This window comes from Heterocephalus glaber, unplaced genomic scaffold (assembly GCF_053883595.1).
Source record: "Heterocephalus glaber isolate CG9 unplaced genomic scaffold, H.glaber_assembly_v1.0 deba00000937, whole genome shotgun sequence".
In the NCBI taxonomy this organism is placed as follows: domain Eukaryota; kingdom Metazoa; phylum Chordata; class Mammalia; order Rodentia; family Bathyergidae; genus Heterocephalus; species Heterocephalus glaber.
The window spans coordinates 613728-633321 of NW_028258173.1; the positions used below are offsets into that span (position 1 = coordinate 613728).

A 19594-nucleotide genomic window follows, 5' to 3' on the forward strand; every position below is an offset into this window, starting at 1 on the left:
AAAAAAAAAAAATAGGGTGTGTAATTAAAATGTGTAAATTAAAAAAAAAAGAGTGGTCTAAGAAATAGGTCCTATGCTGGGCTTGAGGGTGCATGCCTATAATATCAGCTTGCTTAGAGCCTGAGGCAAGAGGATCTTAAGTTTGAACTCAGCCTGGGCGACACAGCAAGATCTTGCCTCAGAATAAAAAATTTAAAAAAGGACTGCGAATATAGCTCAGTACAAAGGCCCTGGATTCAATCCTGTGTATCAACAAAAACAAAACATAAAAAATACCATAATGTTTGCTTCAGAAATTTCAGAAATTTGTATAAATGAATAAGGCCTTAGTTAGGGCCTACGGGTGTGGCTTAGAAGCACAGTGCCCGTTGAGCATGCCAGCTCTGGGTTTAGCACATTCCGGACAGCCTTAACCCATGTGCCTTGGTGCCAGGTGGCTTTGGCTGGAACTCAGTTGTTCCCGCTGGCCTGAAGCCCTGGTGGTCCGTGCACGACTGTCCCAATGGGCAGATCCAACTACCGGTGGTGGCGTGGAACTGGTAGGCATAGTACTGTATTAATTTTTATCCCCAGCGCTACAAAAACGAAACACCAACAATCTTAACTCAGGCCATCCCCGAGCCACCCAGTCACTAACCCTGGAAACGGGGCTCACCAGGGCAGGCAGAGGTCAGCATGGGCAGCGCACGCTGCTCGTCGCTGTGCTGGTGGTACCGACGAACAAACTCTTTCTGACTTTCCAGGATGCTGAAATCCGCAGCTATCGCCATGTCAAACACATAGTGCACCCCTTTGGGAAGGAGAGAGGAGAGTTTTCAGCAAAGCATGACAGCAAAACCAGCCAGCAGACTCATTTCCTTTTTTTTCTGAGACAGGGTCTCGATATGTAGCCCAGGCTGGCTTTGAACTCGAGGCAATCTTCCTGCCTCAGCCTCTGGAGGGCTGGGATTCCAGGCGTGCACCACCACACCCGGCTCGGCAGACTCACTTTTGAGGCCCCATGCAGACAAACCTAGGAAACAGGCTCCGCGGAGTCTGTCTCTTGAGCCAGCCCGTCCTGCTCCTGATGGCCCAGCTTCAAGACTGCACTGCAAGCCTCCCTGCAGAGCTCCCCCAGCCTCATGTGAGACAGGGCCTCGCCAAGTTGCCCAGGCTGGATGCAAACTTGTTACCCTCCTGCTTCAGCTTCTCAAGGGGGATTACAGGCATGTGTCACTGTGTCCGACTACATTTTTTTTTCTTTTTATGGTACAGGGGATGGAACATAGGTACAGTCTACCACTGAGCTACTTCCCCAGACATTTTAATAATGTATTTGGACACAGGGTCTTGCTGTGTTACCCAGGATGACCTTGAACTTTTGATCCTCCTGCCACAGCCTCTTGAGTACCTGTGACTTTGGACCTACACCACTACACCTGGCTTACTTTTTTGTTGTTTCCCAGCACTCAGGAAGCTGAGGCAGGAGAATGTCTGTGAGTGGGAGGCCAGCTTGGGGTACACAGTGAGTTCAAGGCCAGCCTGAAATACACAGCAAGACGGTTTCCTCCTGCCTCAGCCTCCCAAGTGCTGGGATTACAATGTGCACCACCATGCCCAGTATCAGTTACTTATTTGTTGTTGTTATTCATGCTGGGGATTTCACCCAGGGGTTTTGGACTAAACTACATCCTCACCCACCTTTTATTTTGAGGCAGGGTCTCAGTAAATTGCTAAGTTGCCCATGCTGGGCTCAAAACTGTGATCCTCCTGCCTCATCCTCCCAAAGTGCTGTGATTATAGGGGTGTACCACCATCCTGGCTCAATCACATACTTAAAAATCTTCCCCAAACAGGGTCTTTCACTGTGGACAATATGGTCTCCTGCAAGGCTGCTCAGTATGGCCTAACTGGTGAGCTGGGCTGGCCAGGGCTCTCTGAAGTATGCAGCTAGCACTGACGTCTGCAGCCCACCAAGCTGTCACCAAGAGTGCTGCAGGCCGCTCCTCATACTCAGAGCCTGCGCTGCTGCTGCTATGCTCAGTGTCATTCCATCATTAATCTCCAACACTTGTACACTCCTAAAAAGCCATTACGGAGCCAGGTGTGGTGGAGCTCACCTGTTATCCCAGCCCTCTGGGAGTCTGAGGCAGAAGGATCACCAAGTTCCAGCCCAGCTCGGGCAACTCAGTGACTTAGTGAGACCCTGTCTCAAAATTTAAGAAATAAAAATTAAAAAGGCTGGGGATGTAGCTCAGTACAAAGGCCCTATGTTTAATCCCTAGTCAGTATCACCAGAAAAGAAGGCCATTATAGTATGCAAAGCCTTGCTGGCCGATCACTTGTGTACTCCTTTCCTGAACTATCTGCTCATGGCCAAGCCACAACCCGCAAACGGCTGATAGGCAAGGTCTGCCCTGCAGGAGCCGCAGTGCAGAAACTCTCCGACTTTTATTTTGGTACCGGAGATCGAACTCGGGACCTTGCGCTTTCGAGGCAGGCGGCAGAACCACTGAGCTAAATCCCCAGCCCTCTTGGTTTTTTTTTTAAATATTATTTTATTGATACATTTTAGGTATTTTTTTTTTTTTTTTTTAGACAGGGTCTCACTATGTAACCCAAGCTGGCTTTGAACTCAGTGATCCTCCAAGTGCTGGGATCATAGGCGCGTCTAGCAGGAGAGCTTCTTGGGAAACCAGTCACTAACACTTCAGATGTGATTGGCACATAAACATTCTGTGTGTGTGTGCTTTGCATGTGGAGGCTGTTGGGCACCTGTGGGATCCTCCCATGCCATGTGTCTTGTCCTCAGTGCCGGCTGGCAGGCAGCCCCTCCTCACTCGGGAGGGGTCAGCCCTTGCTGGGCGCACTCGGGGTGACACCCCACATCCCCTGGAGGCTAGGTGCAGGGCGCTCAGGACGGGCTCTCTTATGGTCTGTGAGACTCTCCCACAGGCTGCCCTCCCTCCTGCCCGTGAAGAAGCCTGAGGTCTGCAGGTGGAGAGGGCGCCCCACATTCTCCCAGCATCCACCCACAGTGGCACGGCAGCGCGGCTCACCGAGGCTCTTCAGGAAGCCACAGAGTCGTCTGGACGCATCAGTGACACTGAGGTTCAATTTAGCAGCAAAATAAGGCAAAGACTGAGGACATACAGACACGACCAGCACCTTGTGCTCTGAGGTATCACATTTCTGAAAGAACAAACAAAGAATGTCCTATGTATATGCTGATTATATGAGCAGAAAGGCTTTGAGGAAAGATTCAGAACAGAACCCAGTAGATGTTCTGTGGGAAGAGTAAAAGACCAATACTAGCAGATGGAAGAAAAAAGGAGAAGAAAAAATATGATTAAAAAAGTTAGGCTGGGCCGGGGATTTAGCTCAGTGGTTTTGCTGCCTGCTACACAAGCCCAAGGACTGAGTTTTATTCCCAGTACCAAAAACAAAACAAAAACCAACAACAGCAACAAAAAAGTTAGGCTGTTCTATCCTTGGTACCAAAAAAATAAGTAAATAAAAAGTTAGGCTGGGCACTCTGAGGGGCTGAGGCACTACAAATCACTACAAATTTAAGGCCAGCCTATGCTGCTGCATAGCAAAGCTCTGTCTCAAAATAACAAATAAATAAATAAAAATAAGTTCAGCCTAGGTGACTCTGTGTGACCCTGTCTTGAAAAGGGGGTGGGGATATACCTCAATGTGAAGGCCCTGGGTTCAATCCCCAGTACTGGAAATGAGTAAATAAGTAATAGGACTGAGGATAAGTCATACAGTATCCTTGACATTTTTTGCTACTGGCACTGACCCCAGGACCTTTGCACTGAGCTATATTTTATCCTTTTCATGTTTATTTTTTTGGGGGGGTGCTGGAGATTGAACTCAGGACCTTGCACTTCATGTATTTTTTTTGGTACCGGGGATTGAACTCAGGACCTTGGGCTTGCGAGGCAGGTGCAGCACCACTGAGCTAAATCCCTGGGCCCCTTTATTTTATTTTTTGGTACCAGGGATCGAACTTGGGTCCTTGCGCTTGTGCAGCAGGCGGTGAAACCACTGGGCTAAATCCCCAGCCCCCCCTTTATTTTTTAAAATAAATTTTATTTTATTTTATCCCATTCCCCCCATCAACCCCCCTCCCTATTTTATCCTTTTTAAACTTTTTTTTTTGAGGCAGGATGTCACTGTATAGTCCAGGCTGGTCTCGACCTTGCTTTGATCCTCCTGCCTCTGGTTCCCGAGTGCTAGGATTCTGCCCTGCACCACCACACCGATAGATATTTTATCCTTTTTAAATTTTTTATTGTGAGACTAGTTCTCATTAACTTGGTAAGTTGCCCAGGGGAATTCAACTTGTAATTCTCTTGCCTCAGCCTCCCAGGGTGCTAGGATTACAAGTGTGCACCACTGCACCAGCTCACACTGTGATATCAAGTGCAAGTGGGCAGCTGGATGCTGCTGTCCACCGGGCACACTTCTAAGGCCTTTCAAAAGATGGCTGACGCTGCAGACCAAGCCCCAAGGAGTGCACCAAAGAAGCTGCAGGACTGTGACGCAGCCACTGCCGTTCTGTCCCTGAGGGAGCAGGTGCACAGCTGGGGTGGGTGCATGCAGCTGTGGCAGGCAGTGGGCTTCCCTGGAGGGAGCCATCACTAATGCTTACAACAGAAACAACATTTCCGCAGGAACCATCAGAAATGATGAACGGCTTGTCTAAGGTGCCAGAGGGTGAGTGACAAACACTGAGAAGGCTGCACAGTGCTCCTTCGGGTGGTGAACCCGGGAGAGCATGTCCACCCCCAGGAGGCCACCCTAAACTGAGGCCCGCATGTCGATGTCCTTCTTCTCTTTCCCTTTTGCTTACTGAAAGCCAGCAACACCTGGGAGGGAGTTCAGTGAGGAAGGCAGTAGGGACGCTGGAGGAGGGAGCCTAAGGAGCCTCAGCCTGGCCCTCTGTTCTGCCAAGGACCCTGGCTCATCTCTGAAAACAGCCCGCTCATGTGCTCTGGGTCTGCGACCTGACCACCTCAGGCTGAGGCCTCCCCTCAAGCCAAGGTGACCGGTGGGTGGACCAGCCGCCAGCACGGCCTGAGAGCCCTCAAAGGAGAGAGGCTATGCAGGTCGGAGAGGGCTCGGGGGGTGTACTACAGCAGGGGACTCCGATGATGATGCAGCAGAGGCTTCTGTGCACAAGGAGATGTCTCTCACCCTGACACCCACCCCTACCTCTAGGCTGGCTCCCCAGGCCCAGCGTCAGCGAGAGTCCCCGGCACCATACCTTATTAAGGTTCAGGACCCGGAAGAAGTCCTTGGCATTCTGCTGAGAAAGCTGGGCTCCTTCCTCTGCAGTCACACAGCTGTCACATGCTAGGCAGTCACTCAGAAATATCTTGGCATCGGCTAATTTATGGAATTCTCCTTTCTGTGGAAGGAACCGACACCGGGTGTTAACATGTGTTCTTTAGAGGGGACACCAGCAAAATGCCTGTCTGTAAACAGAGACAGTGCCAGGGCAGGCCTGGTACTCAGGGAATGGTCTGCACTGAGTAGCTCATGGGGGGGGGCGGGGCCCGGGAGCACTGGAGCCAACACTGCCGTGCGCAGGAAGACGATATCCCTGTGTGCGCCAGCCACCTCCTCTGGGACACTTTCCTCCCCAGGCCTGCGGCTTTGCCTCTGGCTTTCCTGCCGGGTTCCTCAGGCTCTGCACAGCCTGGGCTCACCTAGTCCCACAGCTTGCTCGGCGCTCTCCTCCAGGCTCAGGACGTTGTGCACAGCACTGCCGGCTCAGGGCCTCCAACTGCATGAGAACAGGCCCTGGAGCCACCCAGGACTGAAGTGCAGGCACCCACACTGGCGCCAACCCGCTGCAGTGGAGCAGCTCCTCACCTGGACACTGACACCACTGGGTTCGGCCGCCCTGACCCCTTTGTCCTCTCCTTCCCGACTGGCCCCTGCACTCACCTCTGGGGCTCTGCGAGAACAAACCACACTCACACGGAAGTCCACAACACCCCCTCAATCCCCGCTTGGTGCTCAGGTCCGGCCATGCTGGCCCTGGTGTCCCTGCGTCTGTCCCTCTGCAGGATGAGCTCCTGAGAGCTGTCTTCAGGATCTGGGCTGTTTCTTCCCCTCCTATACCTCCTTCCTATCTCCTCCTGTCTCCTCCTCCGAGGGCTTTGCATCTCTCTTCTCCTATCTCTTCTTCTTCTCTCTTCCTCTAGCCCACAGCAGCCTGCCTCCCCTGCCAGGGCACTCTCGCTCCAGGCCTCTGGCTGACACTCTAGGCCTCTGGCCGGCTCTCCAGGCTCCTAAGTGGCTGTGAGGATTCTTAGTGAGCCTGTCTGCTCCTGTCACCAGCCCAAATACCCAGATGCACACCTGAGGCTTTCCCTTGCCATGTGTCCCCCTGGCATCAACCTGGACAAGGGAAACCACTGCCTCTCCTCAGACCACACTGACCAAGCCCAGGGTGCTGCAGCTCCATCCCAAGGCCATCTGACTTCCGTCCTCCATTCAGGGCCCCTCCACCAACCCTTCCTAACTCCTCTCCTATCGTGTCCACTGCTGAACTGAAGGAACCTGCTTGGGCTGTGCAGAGGCCTTATCAGCCTTGCCAGAGCCCAGGGAGGGTGGCCACCCAGATCCTCTTGCCAGTGATCAGGATCGGAGCTGCAGGGGCTGGATTTCTGTAAAGGCGGTGCCACTGGAGCAGGCATGGGAGAGCCTCTAGGACTGTCTCCTGGCCCCACATCCCCTCTGCTGCCTGGTGGCCACCTCTGGGTGCTTGTCTCACGCCTTCCTGGCCCAAAACCTCAGTCCCCACAGCGCTGGCACACAGGGTAACCGGAGCGATGCCTCTCAGATTAATCGGCACCTTAGAACTACTAAACTTAACTGGGTGATGCTGCTGCACAGGAGCTAAGGAGCTTAGGAGGCTAAGGCAGGAGCATTGTTGACAGATCGAGGGAGGCCTGGGCTCCAGTGAGTTCAAGGCCAGCCCAAACTGTTGAGCAAGGCCCTATCTCACAAAAAAAAAAAAAAAAAGGGGAACCAGCACTTGGGAGGCTGAAGCAGGAGGATCACTGCAAGTTTGAGGCCAGCTTGAGGTATATAGTGAGACCTTATCTCAAAAAAAATTTTATTTAAATAAGGGCTCGGATGTAGCTCGGTTGTACAGCATCTCTGGGTTCGATTCCCAGTATATAGCTGGGCGTGGTGGCACACACTTATAATCCTAGCACAGGGGAGGCTGAGACAGGAAGTGTCTCAAGACCAGCCTGGGCAACATAGTGAGTTCAAGGCCAAACTGAATTACAGAGAGAGATTTGGTCTCAGAAAAACAGAAAAGAAAAAAAAATTCCCAGTATACACACAATTACATTACGCACAACAGATGTGAGGTTTAAACATTACACCACCACTTTTTATTGCTTGTGTAGAATTTGGGCCCAGTGTGGCTGAAAAGACAGGCTGTAGGGTACTGATGGGCAGTGCTGCATGTGGCTTTCAGTGCCTTCAATTTTACTTCAGCCTTTCTTTTTTTGTTTTTGGTACCAGGGATTGAACTCAGGACCTTGCGGTTGTGAGGCAGGTGTGGTGCCACTGTGCTAAATCCCCGGCCCAAATAGTCTCTCTCTTTTTTTGAGACAGGTTCTCACTATGTAGCCCAGGGTGGTCTCGAACTCAGTGATCCTCCTGTCTCAGCCTCCCTGAGAGGTGGGACTACAGATGTGTGCCACCACACCTGGCTTTACCTGTTTTTCTTCCAGCAATACTGTGCATGGTGACATGGGCCTCCAAACAGGAGAAAAACAGCAACAGCCTCTTTGGCTTGATGTAAAACCGAACAATGTACTTGCCTCACTATTCTCCTGGGCCAGACTGGGCACATCGGGTGACACATTCTCTCCATCATCGGTCTTTGTCTTTTTACTACATTCCTTAAAAAGAAAATAAAACGATGTTAAAGAACGACTTTTAATCTAATTCTCCTTGTTTAAAAAAACCCTTATACATACTGTATATGTATTAAGCTCACATCAAGAAATCTTTCCTACAGAAATGAAAGCAGCTATAGGCACATGCTCACCTCTCCACCTGTACCTTTGCAGTAAGAAAGAGCTAGGAGTGGTGTGGCCTTCCACCACTAGGCTGAGAAGCCACTTCCTCAGACACAGGGACAATTAGCCTACGATGTAGCTATTACACAGCATGGACTAGAATTATATGCAACTCTCTGATACCGTGTTAAGTAAAAAAAAAAAAAAAAAAAAGTGCAAGTTATAGCCGGGTGCGGCGGTGCACGCCTGTAATCCCAGCACTCTGGGAGGCCTAGACGGGGAGCGAAACTTCGAGCCCAGTGAGAACCACCTGGAAGCGTAGGGAGACCCTGTCATAAAGTAAAAAAAGGGCTGGGGATGTAGCTCAGTGCCGAGGCCCCAGGCTCAATCCCCCCTACCACACACACACACACACACACACACACACACACACAGCAGTACGTATGCCGGGATCCACCTTCTTTCTGTCACAGCGCGGAAGTGCAGGCGCGGGGAGCCCGAGGGTCCCCCGTCTCCCTGTCCATTTCGGAACAGTCCTTGTCACTGTGGGCGTGGAAGGCTCTGAGGGTGAGTCACGCACCTCTGTCCCCGCGGGAACAGGTGCGAGAAGGCACCCATCGCGGCCGCGGTGGACGCAGCGCCCGCCCTCTTTCCCCCAGCCCGACGGGCCGGCCGCGCCTCCCTGTCCTCCCCGGCCTCCGACGTCGGCCCCCGCCCCACCCGGCCGGCCGGCCGCGGCCCACCTTCCGCGTGCAGTGCTCACACTTCATCTGGAGCAGGGCGGGCGGGAGGCAAGGGCGCCTCCGCTGAAGAAAGCACCAAGAGACTCGCACACTGCTACCCGCCCGGCTTCCCGCCGCCCTTTGTTGTCTTCACTCTGGCGCGGCCCCACCCCAACGACCGAGCTCAGCCAATGAGAGTGCTTAGGCCGGGAGAGCCACACCCTTAGGCCAATAAGATGCCCGCTGAGACCGCTGAGGCCCCACCCCTACGGTTCTACTTAGGCCAATGAGAGCCCCACAAAGGGGAGGCCCCGGACCCTGAGCCACTCAGGGCACGCTGGGCGGGTCTTAGCGCCCCTGTCCGACGTCGCGGGGGTCGGGGCCGTCGGCTTCAGTTTCTCTCGTGTCGGACTGTGTACTCTGTGAAGGAGCGCGAGGAAGGGAGAGGGAGTAGGCTGTCCGGAGGAGGTCGATTCGGGGCAATTCCGGGGCTCTCGGCTCAGCGACTGCGTCCGGACCCGCTCCGTCGGCTCGGTGTCTGACGCTCGCCTCCTCTGCGGCTCCTCGGGGGCGGAACTGGCGCCGCCCTCACCGGACGCCATGACCAACCCGCGGCCTGTCACGTAGGCCCGGAGAAGTGGCAGTACGCATGCGCGGGCCTCCAAGCGTGGGATCAGCGGCTGCAAGTACAGGTTCTGGCGTTAGGAGGAACAATTATTGTTCCTCCAAGAAATTGATTCCTGCTAATCAGGACTTATGTGACGGGCTGTAATGGAGACGTGAAACTGAGAGGTTGAAATGGAACTTTAAAAATTAGGAAGAATCTTTTTTTTTTGGTTTTGGAGACGGTGTTGCTATGTAGTTCATATTGGCCTTAAACTGTATATAGCCCAGGCTGGCCTCCAGGTCGAGGTGATCATTCAGCGTCAGCCTCCCCAGCCTCAGCGCTGGGATAATAGGCATGCGCCACTAGGTCTGGATGGAGTTTTAAAGTGAAGCTGCTTTTCCCCCATCCTCTTGCTGAGAGCCAGGGAAGTGTCAGTAGAACCTGGCCTTCCGTTTCTTGGGCCAGTGGGCGGGCCAGGCTGATCCAGCTGTGTACGCGTGGCTGTGGGTTGGCTTCAGCCCCCTTGCAGTGGAAGAGCTCAGTGCGCACCAGGGGAGGACTGGCTGCCCGCCCAACCTGGCCTTCCGTTTCTTGGGCCAGTGGGCGGGCCAGGCTGATCCAGCTGTGTACGCGTGGCTGTGGGTTGGCTTCAGCCCCCTTGCAGTGGAAGAGCTCAGTGCGCACCAGGGGAGGACTGGCTGCCCGCCCAACCTGGCCAAAGTGTGAATTAACTAATTTTCTCATTTTTAGGGCTTTTCTCACGCTTGATGGCAGGCTGGCGAATGAATCCAGATTGACACCACAGAGTTTGGCGACCAGAGGGGACTAGCGCCCTCTGACGGAGTCATTTGGATATGACGCTCCCAGGGGCTTTGACCTTCTATTAGGCCCTGGAGAAAGGGAATAATGACAGTCTCTCGTCCTTCAAGGCCTTGTAGCTGGGTGTGGTGGCGCACACCTGATTCCTGCAGTTGGGAAGCCTGAGGCAGGAGGATCTCAAGTTCAAGCCCAGCCTGGACAATTTAGCAATTTAATGAGACCTTATCTCAAAATAAAAAAAAATGGCACAGGTCCCTGTGCAACTCTTGAGTGTAGACATATTTCTCTTGGGGTCACTGCTCTGCTCAGTCTTGAGCCTCTTCCTGGGGAAGTCCAGTTTCCACGAGGAAAAGGAGCTTAAGGGGGAGGTGACATTTCCTCTTTGTTCCTAGATCCTTCTCCTGTTTGGCAGCAGCTGGTGCGAGACCTGTCAGTTCCCCCACTGTGGTATCTGTGGACAGCTCTTTGGTCAGAATACAAAAGTACTTTTATATTTTAGCTGCAAAGTATGCTACCCTGGGTTCCAGACTGAAAGCCTCAGGCACGGTGAAAAGCAGAATTTCTAGATAGTCTCCATGGTCTCTGTCCCTCAGTATTACTCCCACAACTCTATTGCTGTGCATATATTTACAGTCTGATTAAGGTCACTAATTAGCTGACCTTCAAATAAGGTGGTTATTTGGGTGAGCCTGACCTAATCACATGAGCTCATTAAAAGCAGACTGTCTTTGGCAGCAAAAGGCAAGTCAGAAATTCTAAGCATGAGAAAAATTTGATGCACCTAAAGATTTGGGGGCCTGGATGTGGTGGCTTACACCTTGTAATCCTAGCACTTGGGAGGCTGAGGCAGGAGAATTGCCACAAATTCGAGGCCAGTTTGGGCTACATAGTGGGTTCAAGGACAGCCTGAACTACACAGTGAGACTCAAAAAAAAGATGCAGGGCTTGCAGGGTGGCCACATGGAAAGGCTTTGAGAGCTCCCTCTAGGAGCTCCAAGAGACCCTCTGCCAGCAAGAACCCCATTCCTACCACACAGGAACTGGAACTGAGAACAACCCAAGTGAACTTGGAAGTGGGTTCTTCCTTAGGGCCTCAATGGGAGCTCAGACAGGCCAACACCTCGATTTTGGCCTTGGGACATCCCAAGCAAAGACTCAGTGAAGCCTGCCCCCAGCTTCTAGCCCACAGAACTGGAAACTCTTCAGCGGGTGTTGTTTTAAACTGCTAAATTTGTAGTAACTTGTTATGCAGCAAAAATACCTAAAGCAGATCCCTGCTCAATGAAGTTTCCACAGCATGTCTGTTGACCCCCAAGGGAGGAGGGAGTGTGGCTTTTGGATTTCACCCTCATCCTGCACTCTGGCTGTGCCCAAGGCAGCCAAGTCTCATCAAATCTGTCACTGCCAGAGGCCAAAGCTATGATTAGGCTAGAGGCCCACATCTGCACAAGCTAGTTATAGATAAGACCAGTCACGGGGGAACAGCCCAGGTTCTTAGGCCTAACCATACAGGTTTCTTAATTGCTTGCTTCTCTGCTAACTTTCATATACATGTTTGTTTGTTTGTTTTTGGTACCGTGGATCGAACTCGGGTCCTTGCGCTTGCGAGGAAGGCGGTGGAACCACTGAACTAAATCCCTGGCTCATATACATGTTCTGTTTTGTTGAGACAGGGTCTTGCTAGTTAGTTCAGCCTGGCCTTGAACTCACTATGTAGCGAAGGCTGGCTTCCAACTTATGGTGATTCTCCTCCATTAGCTTCCTGAGTATTGGGATTACAGGTGTGCACCACGATGCACCTAGCCTTTTCCTGTATTTCTGCCCAGTTCTGAAATTGCTGGATTTTCTAATACTTGGCAAAAGCAAAATCTTTTCTAGCAAATTATTTAGGCAGGACTTCCTAACTGAAGACCCAGATTACTTTAAAATAGTCCTATAAGACTCAGAATGAATTGTTCCCTTTTGGTTCTCTGACTTAATTTTTTTTTTCACTCTTCGTTTTTGGTACTGGGAATTGAACCCAGGGCCTTGCACTTGCTGGGCAGTTGCTGGGCCCCTGACTTAAATGTTTTGATTTCATCCTGTGGCAGAGATGGTTAGCTGTCTGCCAAAATTCCTCATCCTTTTAGTACAGGTGTCTGTGAGGTTCAGAGACTACATTTCCCAGCAGCCCCTGCCACTAGGGTTGTCATGTGACAAGTTCCCACCAGTAGCATATGAGCCCAAAAGAGTGCGCTCTTTCTGACCCAAGGCCAGAAGCAAGTGTGCCTCTTCCATACTCTCATTCCTCTTCTGCTGGCAACACTTAGGTGACAGTGAGACCTGAGGGAAAGAGGAGCCCCAAGAGGAACAGAGCCTGGGTCCCTGAATCACCACGTGGAGGAAAGTCACTGGCCAATCAGGAACAACTGCCTTTGTTGTGTGAAAATTAAATTCTATTGTATATTTGGGGATTGTCATTAGCTCTTAGCCTGCCCTTCCTAAGACACATCCCTCTGCTTTGCCTTCTACCTAAATCAAGTTGCTTGAGATGCTGACAAAGATCCTGGGATAAAACCTCCAACTCTCCATGTATTTTACATATAAGAAGGTCTACATCTGTGGTCATGGTTGTTAAATTGCTTGTTGGGCACCTCCTATATGCTAGAAAATGCTAAGTCACATCTTTTTTTGTTTGTTTTGAGAGAGCCTTGCTATGTAGTTCAGGCTGGCCTCAAACTTGCAGTGATCCTCCTGTCCCAGCCTCCTGAGTGCTGGGATTACAGGTGTGCACCACCATAACCAGCTCCTTGTACTATTAACTAGGAAAGAAAGGAGTAGTGTATCCTCTACAAAAAAGGAAATTTGCTGATTAGAAAGTCTTGACTCTTGTCACTAATTTCTTTCTCAGGAACTAATCATTAAGACCCAGAAGGAGGGAGAACAAAAGGATGTTTTCCGAAGGGATAGAAGGTGAATTTCTTTCCCAGAAGAGCTCTAACCCCTTATGTGGCTTCAGTCCGAGGTATCATCTACAGCAAGGCTAGCTGGAGACTAATACATTGCTCAGCTATGGAGCCTGTTAGTTGATTTCTTTTTAAAATACATTTTATTTTATCCCATTCCCCCTTCAAGCCCTGTTGGTTGATTTCTAAAATCTACTAAAAGCAAATGAAGCTAGAGAATTTATTTAGTGGATCCCTTAGTTACAGTTTCAGAACCCTGGTTCTAAAGGTGACTCCCAAAGCTGGGTGTGGTGGTGCAGGCCATAATCCCAGCACTGGGGAGGCAGAGGCAGGAGGACTGCTGAGAGTTTGAGGGTAGCCTGGGCCACACAATGAGACTCGGTCTCAAAAAAAAAGGTGTGACTCCCAGACCAGGAGGACCAACAACTACCACCTGGATTCTCAAGCCCCACCGACCCACTGCTTGAGAAAGACCGGGAGCAGGGCCCCAGTCTGTATTAACACACCCTCGGGGTGACCTGACCCATGCTCAGGTTTGAGAGCTACAGGTACGGAGATCTCAAAGAGGCTGACAAAGTAGTAAGGTCACATCCAAGTTGTCCTTTAGTGTCTGAGATGGAACACAGCCTTGTGCCTGCCAGGCAGGTGCACCTCCAGCCCTCTGAATTTCCTCATAATGCGCTTATACAGGTAAAACTTGTAGCTATGCGTGCTGGTATATATATGTGTATACACACAAACGTGTGTGATTGTACATATTTTTATGGTACTGATGGAACCGGTGCGAGGCAAGCACTCTATTACAGAGCTACATATCGCCAGCCCTTTACACTTGTTTCTTTTTAAATTTTAAGACAGTGTCTTGCTAAATTGCCTAGCCTGCCTGGGATTTCCCAGGCCTCGGCCTCCTGAGTAGCTAGGATTACAAGCATGCACAAGCACGCCCAGCATACGCATACATACATATATATATATATATATATATATTTTTTTTTTGGTACCGGGGATTGAACTCGGGTCCTTGCGCTTGCGCAGCAGGCGGCGAAACCACTGAGCTAAATCCCCGGCCCCGCATACGTATATTTTAAAAAGGGTAACATTATGCACTGTCTTGCTAATATCCAGTTAAATTATGAAATACACACTAAGAGATCGAAAAAACCCCAGAAATGACAGCTCCAGCAACCAGCATTGCACAGACTCTTTCTTAGGGCTCCAAGGCCTCTGCGGCGGGCGCTGCTGGAGCAACAACCGGAGCACTGACCACGCTCTTCGCGGCAGCTCTTCCGGGTCTACCCTAACTTTTCCGGGTCTACCCTAACTTTTCCGGCTCACAGAGGCACCGCCCTGCAGCCCGGCGCGCTGCTTCCGCTGCACCACGCGGGAGGACTCCTCGCGCAACGCCTCCGGGTAGACCGGCGCTACGAGCCGCCAGGCCGGAGTCCACAGTGCCCGCTTCTAACCCTAAATCGGTGTGGCCCCGCCCACTTCCGGGTGTACGCGCCGCCACGCCCCCTACCCCAGAAGTCAGTGCGGCTCATCGCCAAACCCGGAAGCCCGCCCGGCGGCGCCCCCGCCCCGCCCCCTCGCAGACCCGCTCCCTTGGCGGCGGCGCAGGTGCGGACATCCGGGGAAACGTCCAGCCCCGCGCCCGCGCCCGCTCCCGCCCGTCCGCGCAGGTGGCGGTCTCCGGGCTTGTCGTCCCGGGACGCTGGGCCGCAGAGGGCTGAGCACACCCGGCCAGCGAGTGTGTGTGCACGGGTGCGTGTGTGTAGTGCTGTGTGCGGGGCCGGGGCGTTCGTGGAGCTGTCAGCGACGGGCGGAGGAACACAGTCGTGGCTCTAGGGCTCATTCCTGAGGTTTTGAATCGCCACTTAGTGTTAGGCGTCCTTGGCGCCCTTCGTGGGCGGTCTCCGGGAGTCAGCCGGCGGCATGGCAGCTCCCCGCCCTTTGGCCGCCCAGTCACCGGTTTGGGCTCGGGGTCGTCTACAGCGTCTGTGGCTGGGAGAGCAGAGAGAGAGCTGATCTCTGACCCTACAGCGGGCTCAGCCATCATGGCTCTTTCAGTTCCCTTTTTTACGGAGGCCACCACAGGGGAAAAGGGTTCCGGTGGGTCCCCGTGCCAGGAGCTTGAGGGTTGCTGGGGGCCGATGGCTTTGGCAAGACTAAGGTTTCCAGGTAGGACGCGCAGGCAGGGGAGGGAGGATGAGGCCAACCAGAGTCTGGGCGGGCGATGTGGCCCCAGGGCGGCCCGAATAACTGAGCAGGGGGAGCTCCTCAGGAAGGAAGCATGACTTGCCCCACCAGAGAGGAGTCACTCCTCCCCGGGGCCTGGGCCAGATGAGGCCCCAGGGCTCCAGCTTTGTGGCTGATCCCCCACCCCTGTCCGCAGCCAGTCCAGACTCTTCCAGGATGTACATGCAGGTGGAGACCCGAACCAGCTCCTACCTCCATCTGAAGAGGGCTCCAGGCATCCGGTCGTGGTCCCTGCTGGTTGGTAAGACTTTCCGAATGTTCTCCAAAAAGGAAAGTCTTAAAATGATGAAAACAAAATGAACCCTTTTTTCTTTTGTTCTACCCTAAAATACCCGCCCCCCTTTTTGTATTGTTAGATTTTCTCCTACCTATGAGGGCTTACAGATAATGGCTGTTTCCTTAACACTTTGTGCTGTGTGATTTTTGTTCCTCCTCTTCCCCCTGAGGTCACTATAGGGTGTAAAACTTGCTTTGACACTCTGGTCTGTGTGGTGAGTGATGGTTGGTTCCCACTTTCCTCTTCTCTGGGTCAGGGTTAGCTAACCCTTCTTGAGTCTGTCACCTCCTGGCCTCTCTGTGTCCTGGGAGGGTCTTGTGGCCTTGGGGACAGCTGCAGGTGCCTTGATTGGCCTGGGTGCCTCGGGAGGTGCTGGCTCTGCCTGCAGCGGCCGCTTGAGGCACTCTCCTGTGACACACGTGGCCTCCCGAAGACTGCTGTGTGTTGTGTGGAATCCCGGTGTACAGTCTTCATTCCTCACTGTGTGCTATGGGGGTGATACCTGCCTCTGGCTTGGTGGGTTTCTGGGAAGCTCCAGTTGTGTATACTGCAGTGTGTACAAATGCCCTGGCTGTTTTCCCTGGACTGCACGTAGGGTCTCTGCCCAATGTGCCCCAGAACACAGCTTTCCTGCAGTGGGCAGGTGGGACTCCTGGGGGCTCGGTAACAAGGCGCTTCCTGTCTCCCCACAGGAATCCTGTCGACTGGGCTGGCTGCTGCCTACTACAGCGGAGGTAAAGGACACTGTCTCTCCTCAATTTCCTCACCTGTTTGGAAGAGCTCATTTCTGAGTGGTTGTGGCATGGCGTCTGGGGTGGCCAGTGCCCACCTTGTGATGTGCTGCCCACCAGCCTGCACTACTAGATCTCAAGCAGTTTTCTATGTCATAAAATATTCTCTGAAAGTGGCTCTAGTGGTTGCCTAGGATCCTGCTGCAGGGAGGAGCCAGGCTCACAGGTTTCCACTGTTGCAAGCTTGCTGATATCAGCAGGCACCTCAACCACTGCCTCCCAGTGGGATTACCGGGGGCAGAGTCAGTCTGGCCCCTGCCTGCTGCTCCTGGCCCCTGTGCCTAGTGTCTGGGGAGAGGCCGTGCAGGCTCCTCTGGCCTGTTGCCTTTGCCTCCTCACTCATGGGCCAGCATCCTGTCTCCTGCAGATAGTCTGGGCTGGAAGCTCTTCTATGTCACAGGCTGCCTGTTCGTGGCTGTGCAGAATCTGGAGGACTGGGAGGTAAGGCAGTGCAGCCTGAGCCCTGTCCCTGTTCTGGAGTGTTTGTCTTAGCTTAGCGGTGTCCACTTAGTTGGCTCCAGGGCATTGCCTGTGGCCATCCCTGGGCCCAGGAATCTCCCAGAAGTTCCTGATGACTGTTCTCACCAAAGTTTTCTACTCCAGGGGTTGCTGAGGCATAGAGGGTGTGGGTCTGCACCCTCCTGCCACCAGCCCCTTCTCCCTGCCTGCATCGCCCTTGGGAGTCCTTGAAGCTCCCTGGCCTGTGCTCCTGACTTCCAACCACTGCTTTCTTGTGGGCCTACTGCCATCCCGTCCTGATGCAGAGAAGCCACTTGCTCTGCCCACCACTCTGTCTTGCCCTGAAGCCTGGCAGGAGTCCTGGGTTCAGATGGCAGACCCTGGGTTTGGTGGGTTGTGTTCTGACTGGGAGGACCCCTTGGGCATCCACTCTGGTATGAGTCTGTGTGTGGTCAGTGCATGTTGGTTTCCAGGAAGCCGTCTTCAACAAGAGCACTGGGAAGGTCATTTTGAAAACATTCAGCCTCTACAGGAAGCTGCTGACCCTTCTTAAAGCAGGCCATGACGAAGGTGAGACGTGAAGTAGGAACGCCCTGCAGCAGGGGGAAGCGGGACACGGCTTCGGTCCCAGGCCCCACCCTTAGTGGTGGGGTCCCCCAGATTCGCCCTGGCCTGCAGTGTGGGGTGCAGGCAGGTTTCTTCAGAGGCTCAGCCTGTTGGGGAGGTGAGTGGGGGTAGGGTCATGGGCCCAGGCAGGCAGGCCCCCGAGTGGGCAGGAGAGATGGGTGGCAGGGGGTTGAGGCCCGACCTGCACGCCCCCGCAGTGGTGGTCCTGCTGAATGACATCCGGGATGTGAATGTGGAGGAGGAGAAGGTCCGGTACTTCGGCAAGGGCTATATGGTGGTGCTGCGGTTCGCAACAGGCTTCTCCCATCCCCTCACCCAGAGCGCAGTCATGGGGCACCGCAGGTAAGGGGGCCCTACTGGGCAGGGAGGGCTGACTCGCACTACTGACTGCCCCTCATCTGGGGCACTGGGGAAATGGACCTGTGGGAAGGATGTGCATGGAGGCAGCTCTGCCGTGCTGCCCACAGAGGCAGTGCCAGACACTGGGGCTGGGGGAAGGACACCAGGACAGGAGATGCTGGCCCCAGTCTGGAAGCCCTGAGGCTGCAGCTGGGGGGTCAGGGATGAGGGAGGGGTCAGCTGGCTGCTGGGGGGCCTGGGCTGTGCCAGGTGACCCGCCCTTCCTCTTGGCCCAGTGACGTGGAGGCCATCGCGAAGCTCATCACCAGCTTCCTGGAGCTGCACTGCCTGGAGAGCCCCTCAGAGCGGTCTCAGAGCAGCGACAGCGAGGCTGACGTTCCTGGCAGCCAGAGCTGACAGCCCCAAGTAGCTGTGGGCAGACGCCATCCACACGGCCTCCCGGCCCTGGCTTCCAACAGCGCCCCAGCTGAGCAGCCAGTCGAGAGGCTCTGGGCAGGTCTTGGGTACCTGTATCTCCTGGGCAGCGAGGGTGAACTCCTGCCTCTGCCCATTCACACTCCTGCCTCCATTCTGCCCAGAGCTGTGCTTTGTGGCCCAGGGGGCACATACTTCATCCATTGGGCGCAGAAAACATCGCCTCCCCCAGACTCGGACAGTGGCCCTGGCCGGGGCAGTGGGATGAGGGGGTGATGGATAGCATGGCCTGCCTCGTCCCATGGGCTCTGAGACAAAAGGATGCCCAGGCTTTGTTCAGCATGCAGCCAGGGCCTGGCCTTCCCACAGCCAGAGGCTTTGCCAGCCTGTGCTCCTGGCACTGAGTTCTATTCTTAATATGATGCTTGTGTTCCCACGGGGAGGGCCAGGCTCCTCTGGATACCGAGTCAGGATGTCGTGCTTAGAAGACTCGTCGGCCTGTGCTGCCCTTGCTGGTTGGATGTCCTCAGTGGGCAGGGGTTTCCCTGAGGGTAGACCTGACCCTGGGCAAGATGCCTGGGCACTGTGGGCTGTGCCACCTAGGCTGCCCACGCAAAGGACCTTGCTCCCTTGCTGACACCAGGGAAATGAACATACCAACCGCCTTCCCAGACACTTGTCTTAGCCCAGCACACTGCAGCATGCCTGCTGGCCACAGAAAGGCCACCTCCCACCCCAGCCGGGGCAGAAGAGAGGTCACCTCTTCTAGCATCTTGTGGCATCTGAAGACCAGGAGCTCTTCTGCAGAGACCCTGCTCCAGCTGTGAGGCCTGGAAAGTGCAGTAGACTCAGCTCCTGGCTGCAGCTATTGGTCACGGAGCTGGGAGCCAGCCGCACTGAGTGCCCTGCCTGGCCCTGGGCCCGAGAGCTGTGGACTCCTGGCCCCTGGTCAGCACCCACTAAGCTGTGCTCGTAGGCAGCCAGGTAGAACTGGGAAGCCACAGCGTCACCTGGACGCAGGTCTGAGGCTGCTCTGAAGCCACTGCACCCTGGGCTAGACAGAACGCTCAGCCCTGAGTTGGGAAACATGGTACTTTAAATGCACAGCCAACGTTGGCTTCAATGGCTGTATCTGGGATGTTTTTCTTTCCTAAAAAAAGTGTGAAATACAGCAATTGGTGTTTGGCTCGTCAACCTGTGGGCTCACTTTCTTGATATTGGGGATTACACCAAGCGTCTTATAAATGCTAGGCAAGCATGTTTTACCAGTGAGTCATG

General features: G+C 53.6%; 2 protein-coding genes and 1 long non-coding RNA gene across 11 annotated transcripts in view; 2 read left to right on the plus strand and 1 right to left on the minus strand.

Annotated features, from left to right (window-relative positions):
* Window positions 1-9079, minus strand: part of Narf (nuclear prelamin A recognition factor) — a 32150-nt gene extending 23071 nt beyond the window's left edge. For 2 of the 6 annotated variants that reach the window (XM_013078204.3, XM_021241127.2), the window contains exons 1-6: window positions 8803-9079; window positions 8497-8582; window positions 7839-7919; window positions 5255-5398; window positions 3039-3171; window positions 656-790 (exon numbers count right to left, since the gene is read on the minus strand). In XM_013078204.3, the coding sequence (XP_012933658.1) occupies window positions 656-790; window positions 3039-3171; window positions 5255-5398; window positions 7839-7919; window positions 8497-8582; window positions 8803-8809 (586 nt within the window). In that variant the 5' untranslated portion in view covers window positions 8810-9079. Of the gene's footprint in view, window positions 1-637; window positions 791-3038; window positions 3172-5254; window positions 5399-7838; window positions 7920-8496; window positions 8583-8782 lie in introns of all 6 variants that reach the window. The other 4 variants (XM_004861042.4, XM_087208249.1, XM_021241128.2 and 1 more) reach the window with 3 other exon arrangements.
* A 39-nt stretch (window positions 9080-9118) lies between these two features.
* On the plus strand, window positions 9119-10457 carry LOC110345080 (uncharacterized). 2 transcript variants are annotated; one of them, XR_002388140.2, is made up of 2 exons: window positions 9119-9553; window positions 10119-10457. It is a non-coding gene; the product is annotated as an uncharacterized LOC110345080 (long non-coding RNA). The 2 variants fall into 2 exon arrangements; XR_015450163.1 differs by having other exon boundaries at window positions 9130-9453.
* Window positions 10458-14708: 4251 nt separating this feature from the next.
* On the plus strand, window positions 14709-19510 carry Cybc1 (cytochrome b-245 chaperone 1). 3 transcript variants are annotated; one of them, XM_021241291.2, is made up of 7 exons: window positions 14709-14893; window positions 15525-15629; window positions 16358-16399; window positions 16824-16897; window positions 17389-17485; window positions 17740-17884; window positions 18178-19510. In XM_021241291.2, the coding sequence occupies exons 2-7, from the start codon at window positions 15545-15547 to the stop codon at window positions 18296-18298; spliced, it is 564 nt and encodes a 187-aa protein (XP_021096950.1). In that variant the 5' UTR covers window positions 14709-14893; window positions 15525-15544; the 3' UTR covers window positions 18299-19510. The 3 variants fall into 3 exon arrangements, with proteins under 3 accessions (XP_021096950.1, XP_004861098.1, XP_087064380.1); XM_004861041.4 differs by having other exon boundaries at window positions 14756-14893; window positions 15529-15629; XM_087208254.1 differs by lacking the exon at window positions 14709-14893 and having other exon boundaries at window positions 14910-15629.
* Window positions 19511-19594: the final 84 nt, after the last annotated feature.